Raw genomic sequence first — 26,998 nt, 5'->3', positions numbered from 1 at the left:
AGCGGCATCAACAAAGTAAACTTCAATGATTTCACACACCATTATTAGTCATAATTAAGAGTCCAAGCTAGGACCAAAAAGACAAGCTCCACAAACGGAGGAGAACGTGACGAACACCATAAACATGAAGCGAAACTCTTAGACAAGGGAATGAAAAACTAAGACGAGCAGGTGATAAAAGACAAACAATCAACACTCCAAGTACGCAGCGGAGGTAGTTAAGATGGTAGCGTCATAAAAAGACACGTTTAGAGATCCAAAGAGAATGGGAAGGTAGTGGATTTCAACCAAGTACCACCAGCAATGAAATTGCGAGGAGTAAAGCTTTTAGCTTCAGTTGCAGCAGTAATCACCTTGTATCCTTTCCAGTTGACCCTTTCAGAGGTTGCAGCACCAGCCCCGCTGTTATTATACTCTCCGTAATACAATGTGTTCAGTGCATATTTTCCCCTCCACTCGAGCCATCCAGCCCGGTTTATCACATCACTTATGGATGATTGCATGACAACCGTCCTTGAATACTCCTTCCAGGGTCTACCGAGATACGCAGAGAAATTGCTCCTGACTGGCAGTAGATCAGAAGTGGCGTGAATCCTGCTTTTCTGAATTACAATGCCAGTGTTTTGATTAGGATCACTCCTCCCTTGGGCTGTTATTGTGATTGTCTGGCCTGGATTGGGACGACGAGCATGGATATCACAGTCTTGGAAAACAGCTGCGGAATTGCCGAAGATGAAATCGATCGTGCCTGCTATCAAACAATTTATGAAGAACTGACGATTTGCGTGGACATGGAGGGTGTCTTGGTATCCAAGCACGTTACATTTGTAGAATGCCGCGCGGTCAGAACTAACACGCAATGCCACTGCTTGGCGGCCGGACGGGCCGGCTGTGTTTTGGAAGGAGATGTCCCTGGCTAGGAATCCTTCACCCATTACGGCTGCGTTGTTCATGAGAACTGTTAGTATAAGAGCTTAAATATCTCTAGAATTATTCTATTTGTATCGATTTTTCTTAAAAAGAAAAGGAACAATGTGCAAAATGAAGGGATCGAAAAACGAAAAATACCAACTGTGGCAGAACGGAAGGCTGTGATGCCATCCACCACACTCCTACTTGCTGTAATGATCGTTTTCCTTCTTCCATCTCCAAGAAACATTAAGTTAGTCTTAGTGATTGGTACTTGCACAGTTTCGCTGTAAACACCTGCCTTGATTCTGATAATGTACCTCTTACTGCTTCTCGTTGGGGCAGCAGCAACTGCAGCTGATACTGTACTATAATTCCCACTGCCATCAGCAGCCACCACCACATCTGGTGTCAGTGATGATGACTGCAACAACCTCCTGTTGGCTACTGACAACCACTTTGGCCACCCACTTTCATTTCTACCGTTTTCCTCCTTGAGATTCCTCTTTGTGGTTTTAAGCTCATTGGCAATGCGAGTAGCTGTCATGTTCATGCTCATTGCCAGAATATTCATGCACATTTTTCTAACATTATCTACTCCATCCGAAATATCTTTACGCACCTGCTTGTCTGCGGCGGTATGAGAGAAACCATCCATGATCGTGTCTTGGTAGGTTATGCAAGAACTCAGTGGGGTGTTGATGTCCGGCTCAGCATCTTGATCGCTAAGAGGAATCTCGTTAGTATAGTAAAGGAGGCTGTTTTCAGCATTTTGTAAATCACTTTGAGACAATTCATTGTTGTCCACGGAAGCATCGAGAGCATCATTTTGCTGATTGGTGAGTTTCATCTTATTGGTGGTTTTGTAAGTCTCTATATCAGCGGTATTGGTGTCAATAGCTTGTTGAGCGGCTCTTATGGATTCTGTAAGAACATCGTTTTCGTCGTTGATAGCTGCCAAACTGGCGGCAGCTCCAGGGCCATTGGCAATCGCAGAGTAGCACAATTCTGGGTATCTTGTGGAGCTGCATGACATCTTTATAATGGAATGAGCAGCATCATTTTTGTTGTAGTTCTGTGAATTTACGGGAGTGACAACGGCAGCTATAGTGGCGACAAGCAAGAGAGAAACAAAGAGAGCTAAAGAGAGGCTTTTGTTTTTTTGGGAGAAGGAAATGTGCTTGCTAGAATCTGATATTTCGGTCAAGCTTCCCTGATCCTCTTGGATCATTTTGATTCGACTGCGTAGAAAAAAAGGGAAAGAAATGAAGGGCGGGTATGGAGTCTATAGACTTGCAGTGATGGTGTGTTTGATGGAGCATGCACAAAACGGGACCATATATATAGAGACAAAGAAAGCAATTAATATTAAGACTTGGGATTTAGTGTTAATGGACAAGCTGGTCTCCTTTGTGGCTTGTCGATCTAGTGTTTGGTGTTAGTTTCTTGTATGTAATCAGAAAACTCAAGTGGGGTCCTCCCTTTGTGATTGGAAGGTTTATATTAGGGAAGTCATTCCGGTTCCTCCATCTTCTTCTGCTTTTTTTTTTTTAAAATCATTTTCACCTTTTGTATTTACAACGTTAATTTGAAACTGCTTAATATTTCCGATTCCTCTATATTTTTTTAGGAAAAAAAAAACAATTTATAAGGTGAAAGGGACAATATAAATTGTTTAGAGTGTGTTTATCTATTTGTTTAAGGATGATGAGTAATGTTAAAGTTAAGCTAATTTTTTTTTTAATATTTTTTTTTAGAAATTATTTATGAACTTGACATTTTAAATTTTATTTAAAGTAAAGTGATGGATTTAAAAATACCATGCAAACAAATCATTTTATTGAAATAAAGTTGGGTTACTTGTAATGCATTTATATTCTTTCAACAGGATATAAATTTGATTGTTTTTGAGAAATTATCAATTATAATAAAAATAGAATCTATAACTTGTTATGTATAGAGTAAATTCAATATAAAATTTTTATTCATGTGTTCATGTCTAGCCATGAAATATCAAGAACTGGTAATAGGGTGTACAAGCGAACATCTGATAAAAACAATAACATCTTATCATTTATTGATATATTTATTGATATGCATATATTAACTTTTCAGTTTGTATTTACAATTCTTCTTGACTGTAAAAGAACAATATCATCACCCACATATTTCTTTTGTATTTAGAAAAAAATTGCTCCATCCGGCTAAGTAGCGTCAAGAATCAAACTAGTTAAAACACTAAATCACCTCCTAATTTTAGTCCTTATATTTATTTAAAAACTTAATTTAAGTCATCAAATACTTGTAAATTCTACTTCGATGATGAACAATTACAGGAATTATTTATGAGAATATCGTTTTACATGTGTGCACTTGTGATGGTGCGCCTCACTCTTGAGATGTTACACACAAAATACCTATCGTATCAAAGATATTGTTTCAGGGGCTCATGAAAAAAGCTTAAAAAACAATGTTTTCTGTGTGATTCTATTAAAAGATCCTTCCCTCCTTTTTTTTAATCCATTTCTTATCTTTATTTGTCTAGCTAGTTTATGTTTCTTATTTTGCCAAATGATTTAGTGGTTATCCATAATATCTTGCCAGCAAGAACATCTAATGCCTGGCAATGAAGACGAGATTCTAATTATATTCGTGTTATATTCCGTTCTTCGTTCCCTCTTCTGCACTCCATGTCGATGCATTTTTACCTCTTTAGCATCTCCAGTTCTTTTTATCAGTAGTGATATGATGAATGAACGTTTAAAGGAAAAGGAAGAATAAAGCGAGAAGAAGAAGGAGACCCAACATTATTAGTTTATTACAAGATAATATTTCTCTGGTAGATGTTCCTGCCTTTTGGGACTTTATTGCCATAGGTCTCCATCACGCCAATGATGCCATCAGAGTCTTACAATATTGTTCCTTTCACTTTATAAATTGTTTTTTTTTTTATTTTTTTTCTCCTTCAAAGATATAATTTTCAAGTCGAGTGAGATGTTGCACCCCATTGTCGTGATTAACGTGCATGTCTAAAACTCCTGTACTAACATTGCATAAGAATCAAGTAAAGTAGTATATAGCATCAGAATTGAAAAGAGAAGAAAAGGTGAAGTTTAAATTTATTAAAAAATAATATAAATTATATTTTAAGATTTTATTTAATAGTTTAAGTTATTACGTTGAAATAGTTTTTTAACATGGTATTAAAACCTTAATGATCAAGCGATCATGAGTTCAAATCTCACTATCCTTATTTATTTGATAAAAATTAAGTACAAGTTAATGTGGACTTATACAAATTTTAAATTCAAAATTTTTTCACTTGAAGAGATGTGTAAGAAAATAATATAAATTATATCTTAGATAATAAAAAAGAAAGCAAAAAAAAATAGAGGAATCAGAATGACTTACTAAAGAATAAAATATACGATTACCTCAAGTTTGATTTTTTAGAGTGGTTATTTATCTGTGAATTACGTCCAGAAAACTATTCATAATATAATAAGAAAAAGATAAAGATAAACTCAAAATTTATTAGTCTAGTTTTAAAAATAAAATATTTTTTAAAATTTATAAGTCAAATTCTCATGTAGAGCCATATGAGAGTTCAAGTAATACCCTCCTATAAAACCATCTTTAACACAAAGGTAAGATCCAACTTGGTTACAAACAAGAAATTAATACAAAGCACTTACAAATAATTAATTTCTGGGCAATCAAAAATAATGATTAAGGATGTAAAATTTTTGTTTTTAAAGCATGTTTTGTTTTGTATTATATTGTATGATAATTAAAGAATAAAATACTATTGAAAAAATAGAGAATGATTAAAAATAGTTATTTATATTAACGAGATATAGAGTTTTTAACTCGCATATTTTGCATAAAGATCATGATATTAGGCTTGTAATTTTTTTGAAAACTTTTAAAAAAACTTTTATTTTGTTGATTTTTTATAAAATTGAACATTATATTATTATTATAAAAAAAGATAAATGATATAATATTTTTATCATTTTAAAATCACTTTTTATCGTCTCTCATGTATATCATTTGAATTGGAACAATAGTTTTTTTTTAATTTCATTTAATCTTTCATTTTTTGTTTTTTCACAATTAAGTTCTTATCAACCCAAATTAGCATGTAATTACATATTTTTTTTAAGAAATAATTAAATTGAAAGATAAAAGGTTAAAATAAAAAACACGAATAAATAAATGATATCTTTTAATTTTATGTGAAATGTATATTTAAATCCTCAATTGTTTTTAGCTATTAGGTGCTGGTTATTCTAATTATAAGAAAACTAACTTGGATATCAAATTTTATTTTTATTATTTTTCAATTTAAAATAGCTATCAGCTATTTTATTAGATATATGTATCAACCTTTAATTTCCCATTATAATTTTTCTTCATGTTAAAAGAACTGTATCATCTATTTCTTTGCTCTTTTTTTTGCTTCGTTAGTGTGAAGAATCAAACTAGTTAGAACGCTAAATAACCATTTTATTTATCTTGACGCTAAATAACCATTTTATTTATCTTGAACCTTGTATTTACTTAGAAAGCTAATCGAATTATCATAGAACACTTATAAATTCTACCTCGATAAGAAACAATTAGAGGAATATTTATTTATGAGAATATCGTATCATATGTGTGCACTTGTGTGGGTACTGCAGTAATCAAAGATATTGTCCAGGGACTCGTGAAACAAGCTTAAAAAACAATGCTTTCTGTGTGATTCTGTTAAAAGATCCTTCCCTCTCTCTCTTTTTTTTTCTTTTTTCTTTTCCATTTCTTATCTTTATTTGTCTAGCTAGATTGTGTTTCTTATTTTGCCAAATGATTTAATTAGTGGTTATCCATAATATTTTGCCAGAAAGAACATCTAACGCCTGGCAATGAAGAAGAGATTTGAATTATATTCGTGTTATATTCCGTTCTTCGTTCCCTCTTCTGCTCTCCATTTCGATGCATTTTCCCTCTTTAGCATCTCCAGTTCTTTTTATCAGTAGTGATATAATGAATGAACGTTTAAAGGAAAAGGGAACAATAAAGCGTGAAGAAGAAGAAGGAGAAGAAGGAGAAGGAGAGAAGGAGGAGGAGACCCAACATTATTAATTTATTACAAAGTAACAGTTGTCTGGTAGATGTTCCTGCCTATTGGGACTTAATTTGTCGCCATAGCTCTACATCACGCCCATGATGTCATCAGAGTCCTGTACTGTTCCTTTCACTTTATAATTTTTTCCCCTACAAAGATATAATTTTCAATTACATTAAAAAAAATCTTTTCACATCATGATTAATTAAGCTGGTTTAAAATAATATTCTCTGTGAATATAAATAATAAGGTGTTTAAGGTCATCTATGAAAGCCAAAATTAAAGCGTGCAAATAAGATTTTATAAAAAAGAATTAAAATACACGAAAAAGGGATCACCAGGAGTGTATTTTCACCCTTAATAAAAATATTTTTTGGTAATATTAGTTGTTATATTTTTACTTAAAAAATAGTAGATCTAGTAATAAATTTATTTTTTTAATTAAAACAACAGGGGAAACAAAACAGGTTTTTTTTTTTTTTTTTAAATGACATGTATTTAATTTCAAATCACAAGAACTTAACATTTTTAAATAGACACATTTACTCCTTGAATTTGGCTTATTTTCAGTTAGTGCTAACATGATATATTTTCGGTGAAATCTAAATCCTTGGTTTTGAAATTAATAATTTAAATTTAAATAAAAAACCCACCAATTTTATAAAGTTTCTAAGCATTCACTAATTTGTATGAAGTTTTAACGATTGCAAATCAGACTAGTAATATGGATTCCATTAGCTTTATTCGTAATTTTACTGTTAACTGAAGAGAAGTACAGTCAATCTTTGTGAAGGCGCCCAGGTTTTGATCAAAATATTTACAAGTCGAGAGGGGAGTTGCACCCATTTGTCGTGATTAACGTGCTAATTAACATTACGCAAGAATCAAGTAAGGAATCAATTAAAGGACGAACCCAGTGAATTAAGTAGTGTCAAATTATACAAAAGGTGAAAAAGAAAAAAAGAAATAGCAGAAGAAGATAGAGGGGAATCGGAATGATTTGCTAGAGGGAAATTGACAGGAAAAAACTCTGACAAATCATTTATTGTTTATTTCAAAATAATGGTTAAGGGTGTAAATCTTGTTTTTGAAGAATGTTTTGTACATAATTGAAGAATAAAATATTATCGAAAGAGAGAGAGATGTGAAGTGTTCTTATATGTGAATGATTAGGAATAAAAAGTAGAAGCTTAAGGTGTTGATACACAAAGATCAAAATTCATTAGTCTAAGTATGTAAGTTAAAGTATGCATACGTGTTTTTCATGTTCATATTTAAGTTCTCACGCAGACCTAAGTGTGAGTTCAAGCAATTCCCTCATATAGACCTTCCCATCACAAATGGAGGACGCAACTTGAGTTTTCTGATTACAACCAAGAAATTAACACAAAACACTCACAAATAATTTACTTGGCAGATTGTTTATTTCTGGAATAAGATTTTGTTTTTTAAGCATGTTTTGTTTTGTATTGTATGATAATTGAAGGATAAATTAAAATACTGTTGAAAAAATTTGGGAGAGTGATTTATCATATAAATATATTGAAGAAGAAAGAAAGACAAAGATTTTAGTGTGTTTTGGCCAAAAAAAAATAAAAAAAGAAGAAGAAAAAGTAATAAGAGAAAAGAAAAACATACATATTAACAAGGAATGATGAGAATTTGATGTGGTTAGGTTCGTGATAACAGGTAATTCTAAGTAGTTAAGTGTAGATCTGTCACAACTATACTTTAGACAGATTATATAGATTACCTAACAAATATATTTATACACAAGTGAGACAGGTTTTTAGCCGAAAAGGAGGTTTAGTCTTGTTAGATGAGAGTAATGGCTCAAAAGAGCTATAACTTTTGATCCGATCATTGGATTGCCCGCAAATTGTTATAGCAGTTTCCAGAGGCTGTTTTCTTAGTCCTTAGTTTTGGTAGTTTTTATGATTTTCCTATTATTTTTGGATTTTATGCTTCTTTCCTTTGTATTCTCAGATTCTTATTTTTGTTTCTTGATTGAGATAGGGTTTATGTCCTATTTAAAGCTTTGTAAACCTCTTAATGAGGAGATTTTATCATTGTTATTGTAGAGAAAATAAAACTTGTAAACTTGGGGTTCATATTAGCAACCCCTTTTTCTTATTAAAATTCATGTGTTCTTTCTTTGTTTTTACTATTTTTAGTTTATGCATGTATTAGTTGGTATTAGAGCCAAATGATCCCAAGTTTATTACAAGTTGTGTGTGGCAATCCTGTGGAAGAGATTTGTTTACCGCTTTGCACGCTAACAAACTATGGTGGGAGGAGATTGTTGAGTAGGGCGTGGCCATGAAAGGGATGAGGAGGAGTCCTCTTTCGAGAGTGGAATGGTAACACCCCACCCGACAAGCAAGATATTGTCCGCTTTGCACCACGGGTCTCACGGATTTGTTCTTGGTAGTCACATATAGCTCAAAAACGCGTCTTACTAGTCAAGGTGACCATGCTCATATAAAGCCCCCCAATCCTTACCCATCAATATGGGATATTACAGGAATGTCCAAAAGCTCATCATCGAAGACATGTAAAGATGGATCATAAAATTATCCTATAGGCTAGAAGAGAGAGGCTTACAAGACCAGGTACAAGGTGACCATAACCAGGAGAGTGATCATGGGTCCCTGGCCATAACAAAAAATCTGAGATAAATTCAAAGGAGATCACCCTTTGAGTAAGAACATAACAAATATGAGGATTTTGGATTTAGTATCAAAATTCCTAAGTTTTTAGGGACTTTACAAAAACAAGATTTCATTAACTAGTTGAATGAGATTGAATAAATTTTTTAATACAAGGATGTGATTGAACAAACACGGGTGAATTTGGTTGCAATTAAATTAAATGGCAGGGCATCTGTTTGGTGGGAATAGTTGAAGAAGATAAGAGAGAGAAAAGAAAGCTAGAATCAATGAATGGGACATGATGAAAAATAAAAAGATAAGAGAACACTTTCTTCTTCTTGGCAACTTATAGACTTTATATCAGAGGCTCCATATATTAAAAAAAAGGTAAATTTGTCAATGACTATATCGATGATTTTTACCAACTAGGTTCAAGGAATAATCTGGTAAAAACAGAGGAGCAACTAGTGGCATGATACCTTAGTGACTGGCGACAATCCATTCACGATGTATTAAAGAGCTTTAATAGTGGAGAAGCAACAAACTGTCATGAATGTTACCAAAACTAAGAACAGACTAATAAAGGATGCGATAGTGAACCAAGGCAGACCACCAACCAACCTAGGTCAAACCAACGAAATCAGCAGCCAACATGTCCATGTTCTATGTTTAGACTTCGTTACTTTAGATGTGTTGAGTTGGGATATCGAATTAGCAAAGCAAACTAAAAATTTGTATGGAAAAGAATTTACTAGTAGAGGAAAAGACATCAAATTTTACTAAGAATGAGGATCATTCTAATATCGATGTTGATATTTTGTATGGAGATAGTGGTACAACTCTTGTGATCAGAAAGAGCTTGTTGGCACCCAAGGGTGATTCTAATAAAGATTAATAGTGTAAAACTATCGTTCACTGTACATGTACCATCAAAGATAAAATCTACAATTTGATCATAGATAGTAGGAGATACGAGGATGTGGTTTCTATGGAGGTAGCAAGGAAACTTCAGCTAACAACTAAAAATCATCCCAAACCCTACAAGCTGACATGATTGAATAAAGGTATTAATGTAATTATGGATAAACATTGCCTTGTTTCTTTCTCTATGGGTCAAAAATACTTTAATAATACTTGGTATGTGATTAGTACTTAAAAGTGCATTTTTATCATGGTTTTATATCATCATTTTGCACTTGAAATATCAATAACTCCTTAACTAAAATATGTTTTATAATAATGTATCTAATAATATAAGATACCTATAATTTGTGGTAAATGTCTATTTTTAATGCAGGCCTATCACATAAATGAAAGGATTGATTGATGACTTGAAGAACTTAAATTGCAAGGATAAAGAGATGGCCAAACTTAGAAAAGAGATGTCGGTGCAATCCAAACCGGAACACTGTTTGGTAATTGGGTCATATCTGGAGCTACAGATCTCAGATTTAGGTCCAATTTATATGGATGGAAAGTTAAGACATAGGCCTACAACTTTCATATGGAGCCCAAGATCTAAAAAGGCCATTATCAAGTCCAAATTGTAGCAACAACAAAGAAGCCCGAATCTGTCTTCCAGCCCGAGCACTGTTCGGTATTTTGGCCATATCTGGAGTTCTAGAAGTACAAATGAGCTGAAGTTTTTACACAAGAAAGCTGAGACAATTGCCTACAACTTTCATGTTTGCAACTGGCTCCAGTTTTGACGTTATCAATGACGTTTTGGGCAGACAAGAGAAGATAAGGATTGTCACCAAGTCAAAAGTTGGCCACCCACTTATCAATTAGTCATCAAATCAATAGTTCCCAATTTTGGCCTATAAAAGGAGGCATTTGCCATGCATTTAGGCATCTTGGTTTTCCAGATCAAGATCATGCTCTTCCTTTCTCTCTTTGTATTTTTTGTAATGTTTATGCTTTGCTTTCATTAATATTAAGTTTATGCCTTTCATTTCCTTTCCTTTACTTAGTTAACTTTTATGTTATTATTTTGTTTATCTATTTTGCTTTCTTTCATTATGTCTAGCTAAGTTAGTTATGTCAAGGTGAAAAGGTTACACTAATGGTGTAAGAATAAGTATAATGTAAACTTAATATGGACTTTAATGTTTGATACTAACATGTTTTATATTTGTTATCTTGTTCACTCTTTAATACTTTGCTTGTTAAATGACTAATCTTGATTTATGTTGTATAACACTTGGTACCACAAATGCTTGGCACTTTCATAGCCCATAATGTATGGTAGAACCGACACCTGAGCTATGAAAGGAACTTGATTTGTTGTCAACGTAAGTTATAATCATGAATGCTTGACGAGATTTACAAGTATTAGCATTAATTGAATAAGATGACTAATGTAATCATGTTAACAATATATAATCTGATTGGAACCTCCTTTGTGTGTGGTTTCCAATTCAATAATAAGAGTTTATACTATACTTGTTTGATATACCATTAGTGGAACCTCTAACCTTGACATTTGTTATTATTATTGTTTAATCCTTACATTAATATTCCATCTCCAAGTTCTCATCATCATCATCTTCTTCTTCTTCTCTTTCTTTACTATTATTATTATTATTATTATTATTTGTAATATTATTATTATTATTATTAGTACTACTACTACTACTACTATTATTATTATTATTATTATTATTATTAGTACTACTACTACTACTACTACTACTATTATTATTATTATTAGTACTATTGTTGTTGTTATTATTGTTGTTTATAATTGTTGTTTATAATTTGTACAATTAACCTCCCTGTGGTTCGACCCCGGTCTTGCCGGGTTATTTATTACTTCGACACTCCTACACTTGGGAGAAGACATCAACCTTTTAGTCGTGTCAGTATGATACGGTTTCAATGGATGCCTGTCATATCCTGCTAGGAAGGTCATGGAAGTTTGATAGGATTGTGGTTCATGACAATAGAAAAAGCACTTATACCTTTAGTATAAAAGGTAAAAGTATAGTTTTGGCACCTACAAGGGAGAAGATTGAGATAAAGGTTGATAGTAGGCAGAATATGTTGTCCTTATCATAATTTATGAAAGAAATAAAGAGTGAGCGATTGGTGTTTGCTCTAATGCCTAGTAGTACAACCCTAGAGGAGGAGGAAAAAAAGGATGACAGTCTTGAAAAGACATAGGTTATGTTGGTAAAATTTTTAGATTTAAGATATACAACACTAGATTGGGTTCTAGCTTTCTAAACAAGGCAACATAAAGACTCCGCCCTAAAGAAGCCAAATAGTTGCAGAGGCAAGTTTTGGAGTTGCTAGAAAAAAGATATATCCAAGAAAGTATGAGTCTTTGTGTCATGCCAGCCTTTTTGTTTCTAAAAGAAAGATAGGTCATGATGTGATTGATACTTAAAAGTGTATTTTTATTAAGGTTTTATATCATCATTTTGCACTTGAAGTATCAATAACTCCTTAACTAAAGCATGTTTTATAATAATATATCTAATAATATAAGATACCTTTAATTTGTGGTAAATGTTCATTTTAAATGCAAGCTTATCATATAAATGAAAAGATTGATTGATGAATTTAAGAACTGAAATTGAAAGGATAAAGAGATGACCAAACTTAGAAAAGAGATGTCGGTGCAATCCAAACCGGAACACTGTTAAATAATTGGGTCATATTTGGAGCTCTAGATCTCAGATTTAGGTGTACTTTATATGGATGGAAAGGTAAGATATAGGCCTACAACTTTTATTGGAGCCTAATATCTAAAAAGGTCATTTTCAAGTCCAAATTGTAGCAACAACAAAGAAGATCGAATCTGTCTTCTAGCCCGAGCACTGTTCAGTATTTGGCCCAAATCTGAAGTTCTAGAAGTCCAAATGAGCTTAATTTTTTACACAAGAAAGCTGAGACAATTTCCTACAACTTTCATGTCAAGTGGCTCCAATTTTGACGTTATAAATGATATTTTGGGCAGACAAGAGAAGATAAGGATTGTCACCAAGTCAAGAGTTGGTCACCCACTCATTAATTAATCATCATATCAATAGTTTCCAATTTTAGCCTATAAAAGGAGGCATTTGCCATGCATTTAGGCATCTTGGTTTTTAGATCAAGATCATGCACTTGCTTTCTCTCATTGTATTTTTTGTAATGTTTATGCTTTGCTTTCATTAATATCAAGTTTATGCCTTTCATTTCCTTTCATTTACTTAGTTAACTTTTATCTTATTTATGTTCTTATTTTGTTTATTTATTTTTCTTTCTTTCATAATGTCTAGCTAAGTTTATTATGTCAAGGTGAAAAGGTTACACTAATGGTGTAAGAATAAGTATAGTGTAAACTTAATATGAATTTTAATGTTTGATAGTAACATGTTTTGTATTTGTTATCTTGTTCACTCTTTAATACTTTGCTTGTTAAATGACTAATCTTGATTTATGTTGTATAACCCTTGGTACAACAAATGCTTGGCACTTTCATAGTTCATAATGTAGGGTATAACCGACACCTGAGCTATGAAAGGAACTTGATGTGTTGTTAACATAAGTTATAATCATGAATGCTTGACGAGATTTACAACTATTAGCATTAATTGAATAAGATGACTAATGTAATCATGTTAACAATATATAATCTGATTGGAACCTCCTTTGTGTGTGGTTTCCAATTGAATAATAAGAGTTTATACTATACTTGTTTGACATACCATTAGTGGATCCTCTAACCTTGACATTTGTTATTATCATTATTTAATCCTTACATTAATATTCTATCTCCAAGTTCTCATCATCTTCTTATTTTTCTCTTTCTTTATTATTATTATTATTATTATTATTATTATTAGTACTACTACTACTGCTGCTGCTGCTGCTGCTGCTATTATTATTATAGTTGTTGTTGTTATTATTGTTGTTGTTGTTGTTGTTGCTATTATTGTTATTTATAATTTGTACAATTAACCTCCATGTGGTTCGATCCCGGTCTTGCTGGGTTATTAATTACTTCGACACTCCTGCACTTGGGAGAAGACATCAATCTTTCAATCGTGTCATGATGTATGTGTATAGATAATCAAGCCATAAATCGGATTACGATTATAATATAAAGACCTTATACCATATCTATATGACATGTTAGATTAATTGGTATGGTCTAAGGTATTTTCCAAGATTGATCTTAAGAGTAAGTATTATCATATTAGAATCAGATCAAGGGATGAATAGAAGATAACCTTCAAAACTCATAATAGGTTATATAAATGGATGGTCATGCCATTCAGATGGCCTAATACTCCTATCACATTCATGAAGCTCATGCATTAGGCATTGAAGCCATTCATAAATAGATTTGTCATTTTTTATTTCAATGATATTCTTATTTATAGTCCCACTCTAGAATCTCATTTGTAACACCTACAAGTTGTTTTGATACTTTGAGGAATGAACAATTGTATGTCAACTGAAATAAATGGAAGTTCACTAATATTATTGTTTTTTTAGGTTTTATTATATGTATTGATGGTATTTAGGTTGATTAGAGTAAAATCTCTACATTATTGAGTGACTGACACTAAAAAGCATCCATAATGTACGGAATTTTCATGACCTTGCATCTTTTTATAGAAGATTCATCAGGAACTTTAGTTTCTTTATTGTACCAATTACAAAATGCCTAAACAAACATACTTTCAATGAACAAATAAAGCTGAAAATAGTTTTTAGTTAGTGAAGTAGAAGATGATCGAAGCTCTAGTTTTGACATTACTAGACATTGAGAAACTATTTGAAATAAATTGTGATGCTTCATGAGCAAGCAGTGGGGGAGTTCTTAACCAAGATGGATGTCAAGCACCATTTTTAGTGAGAAAATATCTAGCTCAAAGGAACTATTTCATCTATAATTTGGAGTTTTAAGCTATTGTTTAGGCTTTAAGGCATTGGAGGCATTACCTTGTGCAAAAAGAGTTTATTTTAATCATTAACCATGAGGCTCTGAAGTACATAAATGGATAGCATAAGTTGAGTAATCGACATGCAAAATGAGTATCATTTTTACAAGAGTTCACTTTTTAATTGAGACATTAATCAGACAGTTTAAATAAGTTGGTTGATGCTCTCAGTTGACATATAACTTTACTCCGTATCATATTCACCCATATGTTAGGCTTTGGTACTTCCTACAAGCTATATTCAGGTGATGCCTTGTTTAGTCAGAGTTATACTAAGTTATGGAGGTAAATGAGATAACTATATGCTTTTAAATGGTTATCTTTTTTGTGATTTGCAGCTTTGTGTTCTAGTTTGCTCTTTATGAGAGCATATCATTTGTGAATTGTATTGTAAGGGGTATTTTAGACATGATAAAACATTGGCTTTGGTGTCTATAAATTATTATTGGGCTAAGTTACCAAGATAGGTGTCATAACCCAATTTTGGCCCCTTTGGCTTTTAATTTAATTTTTACAGGGTTCAAAATGAAAAATTAAAAGATCAGAGATTTATTTCGATGAAAAGTGTGATTTGTCAACTTCCGTGAAAATTAAGGACTACAATGTGCTTTTGTCATTTTATCTTTATCTTCAAGATAATCCCTATCTTCGAGATAATCCTAGTCTTTAAGATAATAATAGTTATCCACTTTCAAATTTGATTTTTAATCAAATTCAAACTTCAAAGAAGAGAATGAGTTTGATTGAAACTTGGTTTCTCACACGCGAAGCGACTCTGGCACTATAAATACAGATCTCAGGGGGAAAGGAAAAAAAGAAAAAAAAAAGATGAACCCGAGAATAGAGAATTAACCCAGAAAAACAGAGCAAAAGAAGGAGAGAGAGAGAGGAAGGAGGACGATTAGAGAGAAACCCTAAAAGAAAAAACCTCAAGAGGAGGCCATTATCAAAAACCCTAAAAGAGAGAAACATAAAAAAGAAGGGGGCGGCGAACCCTATACTAGCCGCTGCCCCCCTCAACCCTTTTTCTTCCCAGTCCCCCTCGACTTCGCCTTCAGCAACCACACGTCTAGGTAAGTTTCCTTCCTTTCTTGCTAAAATAATTAACTAGTTACTGTGTTTGTTAGAGGTGTGCTTGGCAAGCATAATTTTTATGCCCATTCTAATTTGATATTTCAACAAACGAACCCGTTTTTGATAACATAAAATTCCAAAATATTTGGGGCCTTCGCTGATTTATTTGTGGACCCCTCGTACTTTTTTTCTTTGTGCTTGTATTTTTTTTGTAGATGTGCTTAATTTGTGGACTATTTCTGTTAAATACAAATATATCATGCAATTGTTTTTTTAAAAAAACTTCCATCTAAAAAGGGCAAATAATAATAAAGGATAAATAAAAAAAAATGACATAGAAAATTTCTTCTTCAAATTCATTTTTTGCGAAAATATTCACTAACGTCAAAGTCAGGAGTATTGTATTTTTGGTTTTGTGCGATATTTACCAACGCCAGAGTTGGAAATATTCATAGGAATTGTTCACTGACGCTAGAGTCAGGAACATAAAAGTAACAAAAAATAAAAAAAATAAAAAAATATGTATGCATGAATAAAAATAATGTAAATTTATTGGTTTATTCACTGACGCCAGAGTCAGGAATAAAAATACCAGTTCAAATTTATATTATTTTTATTGATTATATTTTATTTTATTTAGCTAGAAAAATAAAAAAATATGTGCATGCGTAAAAATAAATTTATTTGATTTGTTTATTCACTGACGCTAGAGTCAGGAATAAAAAAATATTGATTTAGATTTATTTTGTTTCTATAGCTGCGTAATATTTACCAACGCCAGAGTTGGAAATATCTGTAGTTAAATATTCACTGACGCGAGAGTCAGGGATATTATAAGCAAATTATAATAGCACAAACTAATAAATATATAGCAATTTAAGACGAAACTAGCAATGCAACTTGCCTCAAGCATGACATTTAAGGGGTGATAATATCTTTCCTTTTACGTAACCAGTCCCGAACCATAGAATCTCTGTTGACCAGTTAGGGTTCCTAGTAACCATAATACTAGATGACGACTCCTTAAACAAGACCATTCCCCCATCAAAGAACTAGATGCCAGAAATTCATTCTTTCCATGAATTATATTTTTAAGGTCGCCGCGATGTCCGGGTGTGACAATAGGTTTCTAACTTTGTTAAGATGTGCGCTGTTTATTAAATGTATAAGAGTGCTTTATCAAATGCTGGGTTGTACACCCCATTATTAGTTCTTGATGCTTTATGGCTAGACATGATCATGAATTTTGTATTGGACTTACCCTATACACAACGAGCTATAGATTTGTTTTTTTTGTAGTGGACAAGTTCTTAAAGATGGCTCATTTTATAGCCTGCTGAAAGACTATGGATGCATCTTGGGTAGCCTAATTTTACTTCAATAAGGTGGTTTATTTGTATAACATTCTAGGTCCATCACTTTAGATAGGAATGTTTAGTTCATAAGTAATTTCTGGAAAAGTTTATGGGAAGAATGGAAACTCAGTTGAACTTTAATGGTGTTTATCACCCTCAGATAGATGGGCATACAAAGGTGGTTAATTACAGTCTCGACAACTTACTACGAAGCTTGGTTGGAGATAAGCCAAAACAATAAGATATGACATTTTCATAGGTGGAGTTTGTGTATAATAGATCTCGAGATTGAACCACCCAATTAAGCCCCTTTGAATTGTTTATGGACAAAATCCTTCTGAAGAATTGGAGTTAATTCATCACATCGAATGCTTGAGCATCCAAGGTACTAACATGACATATTACTTGCATGAGATTCATAAGTAGGTCAAGTAGACAATCAGTGACAACAATGCCATGTATAAGGCCTTGACTGATACTCATAGTAAAACAGTGGTGTTTGAAGTCTATGATTTGTTGTGGGCAGTCTTTACACGTGACAGGTTTACAATGAGTAAGTATAATAAGCTGAATGAACGGAAAATAGGTCCTTGTGAGGTGTTATAGAAGATAAATGATAATGCCTATAAGATTCATCTTCCTCATCATCTAAAGACTTTTGATGTCTTCAATGTCCAACATTTGACTTCTTTTTTTTTTAGCAGGAATAGAACTCGAGGACGAGTTCTCTCCAACCTAAAGGAGAATGATGTGGTTGGGCTAGTGATAACAAGTGATTCTGAGCAGGCAAATATGAGTATGTTAAAATTAGATGAGGATTTGCCTTAAATAGATTACGTGGATGGCTTAACAGATGCATTAATAGATGATTGTGCATCAAAAGTGTCATTAAGTCTCTTATTTTACATATATATTTATTGTTTTTATTTGGTTTTTTTTTATAATAATTGATGTGCTTTTCAGTAATGAAGTTTGTTTTAATGTTTCGATAGGTTTTGGAGCTTAAATGAATTAATTCAGGAAATTCAACGTCGGAATTCAGAACAAAGAATTGAAGAGACATTTAGTTGAAGATTGAAGCAAATCTTGGTTCAAATAAGTGCTCCAAATTTGTCCCAAAAATCAATTCTATTCCAATTCTAAAAAAGAATATCATATGATCTATTTTAAGCCCAAACTTGCCTTATATTGTGTGCAAACTTCAACCATTAAACACTCAAGGTTTCAATGTCAATCTTAGCCCAAATAATAGGTATATTTGTATACTTATTTGATGCTTAAATTCAGCCCCAAATCAACCTTCAAATCAGCCCAAACACAATCCATGATCTTACATGTCCACACAACAACAATTGATTTATTTTGGGTAATCCATTGATCCAAGAAGGCAAACACGTGGATGGAAAGCTGGAGGGGACATTTTTACATTATTTTGGGTCAAAAAGAAGAAAGAGATAGCTCATAAATGAGGAAGAAAAACGTGCACCAAAGTGGTTGCAAAGCTGTCTTGATTTGATTTTTCAGAACACCTTTCGGTGTTTTGCCCATAACTTTTGACTCAGGTGTCCAAATGAGCTGTTCTTTAATGATCTAGAAAGGTGACAAAATTTTCTATAATATGTATCTAATAGACTTTTCCAAAAGAGGCTTCTAAGAGGGTCAAATTGTTGTCCAAAGTTAGAGTCAGATTTGTGTCCGAATTTTTTCTGAAATTGTGTTGTGTTCTTCTTTATAGATTTCGGTTCTTTAGTTTGTAAAACTTATTATTTCAGTTTAATTCAAGTTATTTCATGTTTATTGAAGTGTTCTTATATATAATTATGGTTGGCTAAACTCTTTCTTGGATCCAAATCAAGGATAATGGTGATTGAGGTGAGTTCTTTAGGATATGAATGAATCTTAATGTTTATATTCTCATTTTCTTCATGAATGATTTATTATTGCAAAGAAATTTTAGAAATCATTTAGGTAATGTTATAATCTTGAATTTTTATGCACAAACTTTAATTTTGGTATAGAGATTGCTTGATTCAATGTCTTACTTAATATGAAAGTACTTGTTCATTCTTAAGCAATAATCAATCTTCATCTTTCTAAACTTCATTGTAATATCTTCCAATCTAATATCACCATCGTTGATATTAGGTTGAGTTATCTTATATATGTTGAAGAAATCACCAATACATCACCATTAAAATTGATTTGGACCAAGACTTACTTTTTCTTGTCATTTAAAATCTATTTACACCTTTTCATCTTTGAAAACAAATCCATCAATTATTTTCAACCAAGTTATTATTAATTTAATTTCTCTTGAGTTTTTTTCTTGTTACCTAGCTTAATTTTCAGATCTAGCTCTCTGTGGATATGACCTCGATCTTACCGAGTTAATTGCTACATCGCACACTCGTGCACTTGCGAGTTAAAACAAGCCGATCATAAAAAGCGGTCAAGCAATAGACCAGTGAGACAAGTCTAGGTCTAAGAGGAGGTTTGGTCGCATCAAACAGAGTAATGGCTTAAAATGGCTATAATTTTTTATTCGATCATTAAATCATGCTAAAAATTTTACAGGAGTTTCCAAAGGTACTTTTTCTTAGATTAGCATGGAATTTCTACTTTGATCATTGAGTCTTTATATTTTGAAAATCTCACCTCGACAACTTGGTTTTGAAAAGTTTTGTAATTTTCCTTGTTTGTTTTTTATTTCATGCTTCCTTCCTTTGTAATCTTGGATTCTTATTTTTGTTTTCTAGTTGAGGTAGGACTTTTGGACTATTTAAGACTTTGTAAACCTTTTAAGGAGAAGACTTTATCATTGTTATTCTAGAGAAAATAAAACTTGCGAACTTGAGGTTTACATCAACAACCCCCTTTGCTCATTAAAATTCTTGTATTCTTTATTTGTTTTTACTACCTTCAACTTCCACCTGTATCACAAATACTCACTAAATAAATACTCCAAGGATACATTCACTAGGATTGGTGAAGCACACCATTATCGAGTCTTGATGTACAAAAATAATTAGCTCAACTTCATTAAAAACTAACAAATAAATTGAAGTCCAACAAGTCGAAAAGGAGGCCACCATATATATTAACACTAAATCCTAAATCTTAATATTAACCCTTTAATTAATTGCTTTCTTTATATATATATATGGTCCAGTCTTATATTGTTCCTTTCACTTTATAATTTTTTTTTCCCTTGCAAACTATAGGAATGTCAAGTTTATAAGTAATTTCTAAAAGAGTTTACGGGGAAGGATGGAAACTCAACTTAACTTTACCAGTATTCATCACCTCAAATAGATTTGGCAAAAGTAGTCTCGACAACTTATATTGTTCCTTTCATTTTATAAATTATTTTTTTCCTTCAAAAATATATAGGAATCAAAAATATTAAGTGGTTGTTTGGCATTGTGGTTACGGGTAAGGTTCACTCACAGCTACACATATTGTTATTTGGTTAAGCGAAAAACGCAATTTTATTTTGGTGAAACCCACCATAAACTGTGACAGTGCCATCGGTTTACCAAAAGCACTAGAAAATAGCTATTTGTTGCTTCTTGCGTGGAGGAATCACATGAATAGTATAGTCATGCTACATTGTTCCGGCCGGACCGGGCCCAGTCCAAAGCTAAAAATGCATTGAATCGGATTTTATCCAATAAAATAAAAAAATATTTTTTTTTATTTTTAATTGTGTTTTATTTGAAAAACTAGTGTTAAACATTATTCAATGACACTATATAAATTAGACGAAAATCGCTTGATGATATAGCATTTGCAGAATTTGATCGCAATCCTAATTTTGTTCCTGATTATATTTTACCTGATGTTGTTGCACTCTTAAGAAACCAAGAAAATTATAGTCATTGTCGGATGTATTTCATACGTGATGGAATTTTGTTTTTGATTATATTTTACCTAATATCGAATGTATTTAATGGAATAATAAAAAATATTTTATATAAAGTATTTTTTATTTCATGTTATAATATCAATAGTTAAATCTACAATATTTAAATTAAAAACCATCAATATTGATATATATATATTTTAAAATTATTTTATAACCTCAATTTCAAAAATATTATTAACCAAACACATTAAATTATTTTTTTATTTAACATCAATTTCAACCATAATTTTAATTTAATATACATAAATATCAAATCAACTTTAATTAAAAATATTTTTTATAAAATATTTTTTTAAATTATAACTATAAAAATTACATTAATATCAAATAAAATCTTGTAGTTTGAAATTAACGTTGTAAATACAAAAAGTGAAAAAGATAAGGATAAAAAAAAGCAGAAGATAGAGGAATCGGAATCATTACAAAAAACAGGGGCTATTAGCATCTGAATTTAGTAACGGATAATTTCGTTGCTAAATTTAGTAACAGATTTGTAATGGATTATATATATATATATATATATATATATATTATTTTAATATTAGCAATGGATTTTAGCAACGGATAATCTGTTGCAAAATTTACGTTGAATTTAGCAACGGATTTTCTGTTGCTAATTGAAAAAATAAAAATTTAAATGTTAATATAAAGCTGAAATTATGTAGACCGTTGATTGCATACAATCTAAACCATTTATTTTCACTCTCTCTCCCCACACCGAAATTCAGAGAACAACAAAACCATTTACAGCTGAAAATTAATTCACTTTCACTCTTCCAGTGTATCCTTCGTCCCTAATAACAATATCAATCCCTAACTGTTGAAAAATCACCCTATCTTTATCGATTTCATCTTCCTTTATCCCAAACTGTTGATCATCTTCGCATTCATTTTCAGCATCCCTAATTTCTTTTCTTCATGTTCTTCTTCTTCATCTTAACAGTTTCAATATTTCTATGTAAACCAACAAAAACACAGACCCATGGCAACATCGCACCAGACCCATCAAACATCCTGATTTACCCCTTCTCTGTAAACGGGTTAGGTTTTGCACTTTTTTCTTCAATAGCTTAGGTAACTAATTTAGGGTTTTTGTTTTTTTTTGTTGCAATTAAAGTTACACTAAACAGTTCTAACCTAAATTTTCTAATCTCAGGTGTTATTTTTTCGTGTTGATCCATCTCCCTCATTTGTAACTGAAGAACACAGGTAACAATTTTTTTTCCAATACTTTGAATAATGGTTTGAGGCTATTAATTCGATAATATAAGGTTTATGAAATGTTTTTACCATGATTTATAACCTAATTATGCATGTTTAATTGAAAATTCATGAAAACCCCCAAATTAATTTTTAGGGTTATGGTTCATAAATTGAATGATTTTATGCAACTTGACCAATGCTGGCAATTCTTGTGTCTGGAAGAGAGTGATTTATAGAATTATGCATGTTTAATTGAAAATTTATCAAAACCCCCAATTTAATTTTTAACAATTAGTATTATTGATGCTGGGTGTTCTTTGATGTCTGCAAGTCTGTTTGTCCTCCTGTGCGCCAACACCTAGGTGATTTGAATGTATTCATATGCTTATATATATATAAAGAAACTTGCTTGTTGATGTTGTGTTTCATTAATAAGATTGCTGTTTTATTTTTGTATCTTCATTCATTTTTTTTTTCTTGCTCTTTTACTTATTATATATATAGGTAGTAGAATTGTGTAGTGAAAGAGGTTAGAATTCATGGTTGCTTCCTCCTTGTATGGTGTTCAGTTAATTTTCCATATTAGCTATATATGTTGTCTGTTTTTACTTGATTATTCTGTCTTGAGATCAGCATGCATGATTTGGAAACGTTTTTTATCACTAAATGGTTTAGGTGGCAGGTTTTTAATTCAGTTTAGCTAAATGTTAGATAGTATTTAATTTTTCTATTTAATCCTTCCTTCCCCCTAATTAATGTCCATTATTCTCACCTTGCCTAGCTAGACTAGCAACCCACCCATAAGGATGCAGGATCCCAAAGCCTAACTATTTTTTTTAATCTAAAATACTCTTAATTACATTTTAATATGATAGTCATATTGAGAATTTAAAAAGGTTAGAGAAACAAAGTAAGAAATAGGACATGATTTTTTAGTACATTAAATATAATAATTGTACTATTTAATTTCATTTATGTATATATTTTGCTTTCTCTGTTTTTAAAAATTTCCTTAATTTAACTATTTTTTTATTTTATTTTTTTCAACTCATAAGCATTCTAGATATAATAGGAAGTTTGGAACTAGCTATATAATTCATCTACATGTATGCTTCAGCTATTGAATTTTGGATAAAAATCTGTGATATTTACTCATTTTGTTACAGTACCTAATGCTTGCTTTGTTATTTGGCTTTTTTTTTTTAATTTCTGAGTCCTGACATGACTTTGTTCAATATGATGGCTTAGGTATTTAAGTGTGGCATCAAGTTATCTTCCTCAATAATTAATCAGCCTTTGGGTTCTTTTTGGCACGAAAGCGGTATGTTGCGTTCTTATTATTATTTACTATGATCTCCTTAATGCTTTATCCTTTTGAGGTCTTGTGATCTTATACTACATGTCATTTACATGGAATATCATTTAATGCATCCAGCTTCCTTTGTTCATGTAATTTTTCTACATGCCATTTACTGTTTTTATACAAACTTTTACCATTTTCTGCATCTGCTACCATTGTTAATTAGAGTTAATTATAATTTAGTCTATGCATTTTTTATGATTTTATAAGTTAGTCATTATGTTTTTGAAAACCAGAAGTTAGTTCCTTGTTATAAATTAAATGTTAGTTATTTTAACATTTCAAAATGAATCATGTTCAAGATTGAAAATTTTCAGGTTAGATCTTAGAAGAAAAAAATTGTTATGAGAAGACAAGTGCCAAAAAATATTAAAAATTAATAGTTTAACTTGGATATGCTTTCTGTTTTTCATAGTTTAACTTGGATTTGTTTTAAAGACTAACAAATGTTATAAGTGGATGGGTTTAAGCTGTTATGCACAATTCCTTTACCTAAGATGTACACTAGTAGATTTATCGATGAATGTCTACTGGAATTTTGTTTGTTGAAGCTCATTTTAGAGTTATTTGCTATGACATTCCATTTCTGTAACTGACCTCATGTGTTAGTTATTAACTAAGAGGTGGACTTGTGTATTGTAGCTTCTTGGTAGGAGTAGTGGATTTCAAGTAGCATCCACTCATCGGCCATGTATAAAAGGAACTGCCACATTACAGAATTGCCCTTGATGGAACTCAGTACAATCTCTTACTGTTAGACAGTGAAGGAATAGATGCCTATGATCAAATAGTAAGCACATTTACCTTATCAAGATGAACTAATGATTGTTGTGCTGGTTTTATGTTTTAACAGTTAAAGAATTGATGAAATGGCTAGTAATCAATTTTATTAATTGAAGAATTTTTTTCTGTGATTCCTTCTTATTTATGATTTACACCATATCCTTTTTATATTCCCACACAGCTGCTGTTTTAGATTATGCAGTAATTGTTGTTTTGGTTAGCTAGGTTTATTTACAGCTAAGTTGTTTATGCTATGCTTTTTTTATTCCCACGTTGAGATTGAGAAGACAACATTTCTCTTATGGTCTGCTCATGTCAATTAATTAACAATAATATTATGCTCCATACATATTAAGAGAAGAAAGAAGGCAACAAATCTACTAGTACATGAAATTAACTAAATTGCACTCTGTGTAAAGAATTTACGATACACCATGTATTTATATTTTCATCCACCAGTATTATAATTGGCATTTAATTATTATTTCACTATGATATAAAAGATAGATACACTGTATATAATTAAAGAGATAAAAATACAAATGTTGGAATAAAAATAAAAAATGTTGGAATAAAAATAAAAAGATCCGAATATATGATTATGATTTCATTTACCATTTCTTAGTTTACCAAAAAAAATCCGAATAAAAATAAAAAGTTTGATGGATCCAATAAAAATAAAAGGCTCCAAATAAAAATAAAAAAAACTATTTGAGGTTGTAACAAAAGTTAGAAGGATCAATAAAAAAAAAAAGAACTCCAAAACTACTTTAAAGATAAATTTATTTAATATTTTTTCAACTAAATATTTTTTTCTTTATCCGTTTATTTTGTATAAAATACTAATCGAACATAATCTAAAAGTCCACTTTTGTCAATAGTTGGAAAATATAAATGAAAATTATTAAGATTTATTTAAAGCAATTAACAAAAACTCAATAACAAAGAGTAGAAGGAAAAAAATTATCCAAGTTCTTACAAACACATATGCATATATCCCATCATTAACATTTTTTAGCTTGATATATGTGTGAACTGGACAAATAATTAAAGTTTATTTATGTTGTACATATTTTATTTTAAAGGATTGTTTAAGTACTAGTAGTTAAAGAAGTATGCTTATTTCTAAAAATGCTTATTGGTGTTGTCCTGTTAATTAGATTAACATGGATGATCGATCGTGGATGTATCGTCATCTTATGGATGGTCGCCTTCCTCCTGAATACATTACCGGTGTTAGAAGATTTATCAATTTTGCATTTTCAATTGATAAAAATATATCTGGGGGAAAAATTAGATGTCCTTGTGTGAGGTGCAAAAATCAAAAGTTTTTAAAGGAAGATGATGTTTGTAAACATCTATTGACAAAAGGTTTTTTACCTTGTTATGAAAATTGAACAGTACATGGGGAGCCTTATGTTGCAGAACCAATATTAGCTGGACCTTCATCAATTGGAATGAGTCATGTTGTGAATGATGTTTGTCTAGAGAATCCATATAGGAATCTAGTTATGGATGCAATGGGGGTTGGTGATGCATTCTATAATGATAATGTGTCTAGTCTTGTGGTAGTAGGGGAAATTCGAAATCCGAAGGCAACTAAATTTTTTAATCTTTTGAAAGCTGCGGAGGAGCCGTTGTGGGATGGGTGTACCAAGCAATCCAAATTATCTGCTTGTGTACAATTGCTTAATATGAAGTCAACTTTTAATTTGACTCAGAATGTCTTCAACAATTTTATTGATTTTACAAAAAGTTGTATGCCTAATGATGAAAATTTGGTATCAAATTTTTATGATGCCAAGAAATTTATGCGGCCACTTGGACTTGGTTATGAGAAATTTGATGTGTTCCTAATTACTGTATGTTGTACTATGGGGCAGATACAATGAAAATAAATTATGATTTTTATGGAAGTTCACGATACAAACCTAGAAATTCAACTAGTAAAGGTTCCAATAAGGTGGAGAAGCAACTCCGATACTTTCCCTTAACACCAAGGCTTCAGCGACTGTTCATGTCTCTATATCATGCCAAAGATATGACATGGCATCATTTTCATAAGTCAGATAATGGGGTTATGGTGCACCCATCTGATGGGGAGGCATGGAAGGAGTTTAATCGTGTTCACTTCAGCTTTGCATCAGATTCGAGAAATATTCGATTAGGGTTGTGCATTGATGGGTTTTGTCCATTTGACATGTCTTCAAATACATACTCTTATTGGCCAGTAATTATGACTGTTTATAATTTGCCTCTATGGAAATGCATGACTAGACCATTCATGTTTTTGACAATGATGATTCTTGGGCCAAAGAATCCGGGTAAAAAGCTTGATGTTTTTCTAAAACCTTTGATTGATGAGTTAAAGAATTTATGATCTGTTGGTGTTGAAACATATAATGTATACAGAAAGGAAAATTTTCAATTAAGGGCAGTTTTGATGTGGACCATTAGTGACTTTCCAGCATATGGCATGTTATCGGGGTAGAGTACTCATGGAAATCTGTCTTGTCCTTATTGTATGGAGCATAGCAAGGCTTTTAGATTAAAAAATGGAGGGAAAACTACATTTTTTTATTGTCATCGACGATTCCTACTCATGAACCACCCATATAGACATCAATCTGATAAGTTTTTGAAAGGAGTAATTGAAAGGCTCCCTCCTATACCTCGTCCATCTGGTTTG

General features: G+C 31.6%; 1 protein-coding gene and 1 long non-coding RNA gene across 3 annotated transcripts; one reads left to right on the top strand and one right to left on the bottom strand.

Moving 5' to 3' along the window:
* Positions 1 to 9: 9 nt before the first annotated feature.
* Positions 10 to 2,237, bottom strand: LOC105142615 (pectinesterase-like). Its single transcript, XM_011050327.1, has 2 exons — positions 1,069 to 2,237; positions 10 to 940 (listed from the first exon to the last, which is right to left on the bottom strand). Exons 1-2 carry the CDS (start codon positions 2,138 to 2,140, stop codon positions 249 to 251), a joined length of 1,764 nt encoding a protein of 587 aa, XP_011048629.1. The 5' UTR covers positions 2,141 to 2,237; the 3' UTR covers positions 10 to 248.
* A 19,877-nt stretch (positions 2,238 to 22,114) lies between these two features.
* On the top strand, positions 22,115 to 24,430 carry LOC105142614 (uncharacterized). 2 transcript variants are annotated; one of them, XR_845585.1, is made up of 2 exons: positions 22,115 to 22,172; positions 24,169 to 24,430. It is a non-coding gene; the product is annotated as an uncharacterized LOC105142614 (long non-coding RNA). The 2 variants fall into 2 exon arrangements; XR_845584.1 differs by lacking the exon at positions 22,115 to 22,172 and adding an exon at positions 23,415 to 23,487.
* Positions 24,431 to 26,998: the final 2,568 nt, after the last annotated feature.

Source organism: Populus euphratica, unplaced genomic scaffold (genome assembly GCF_000495115.2).
Source record: "Populus euphratica unplaced genomic scaffold, PopEup_1.0 scaffold209.1, whole genome shotgun sequence".
NCBI classification, from domain to species: Eukaryota; Viridiplantae; Streptophyta; class Magnoliopsida; order Malpighiales; family Salicaceae; genus Populus; species Populus euphratica.
This window is presented reverse-complemented; position numbering and strand designations above follow the sequence as displayed.

Coding starts and splice junctions, on each gene's coding strand:
- LOC105142615 (XM_011050327.1), bottom strand. CDS start 2,140: ATGATCCAAGAGGATCAGGGAAGCTTGACCGAAATATCAGATTCTAGC. Junction 941..1,068: donor CTTCCGTTCTGCCACAGTTG/GTATTTTTCGTT, acceptor TGAACAACGCAG/CCGTAATGGGTGAAGGATTC.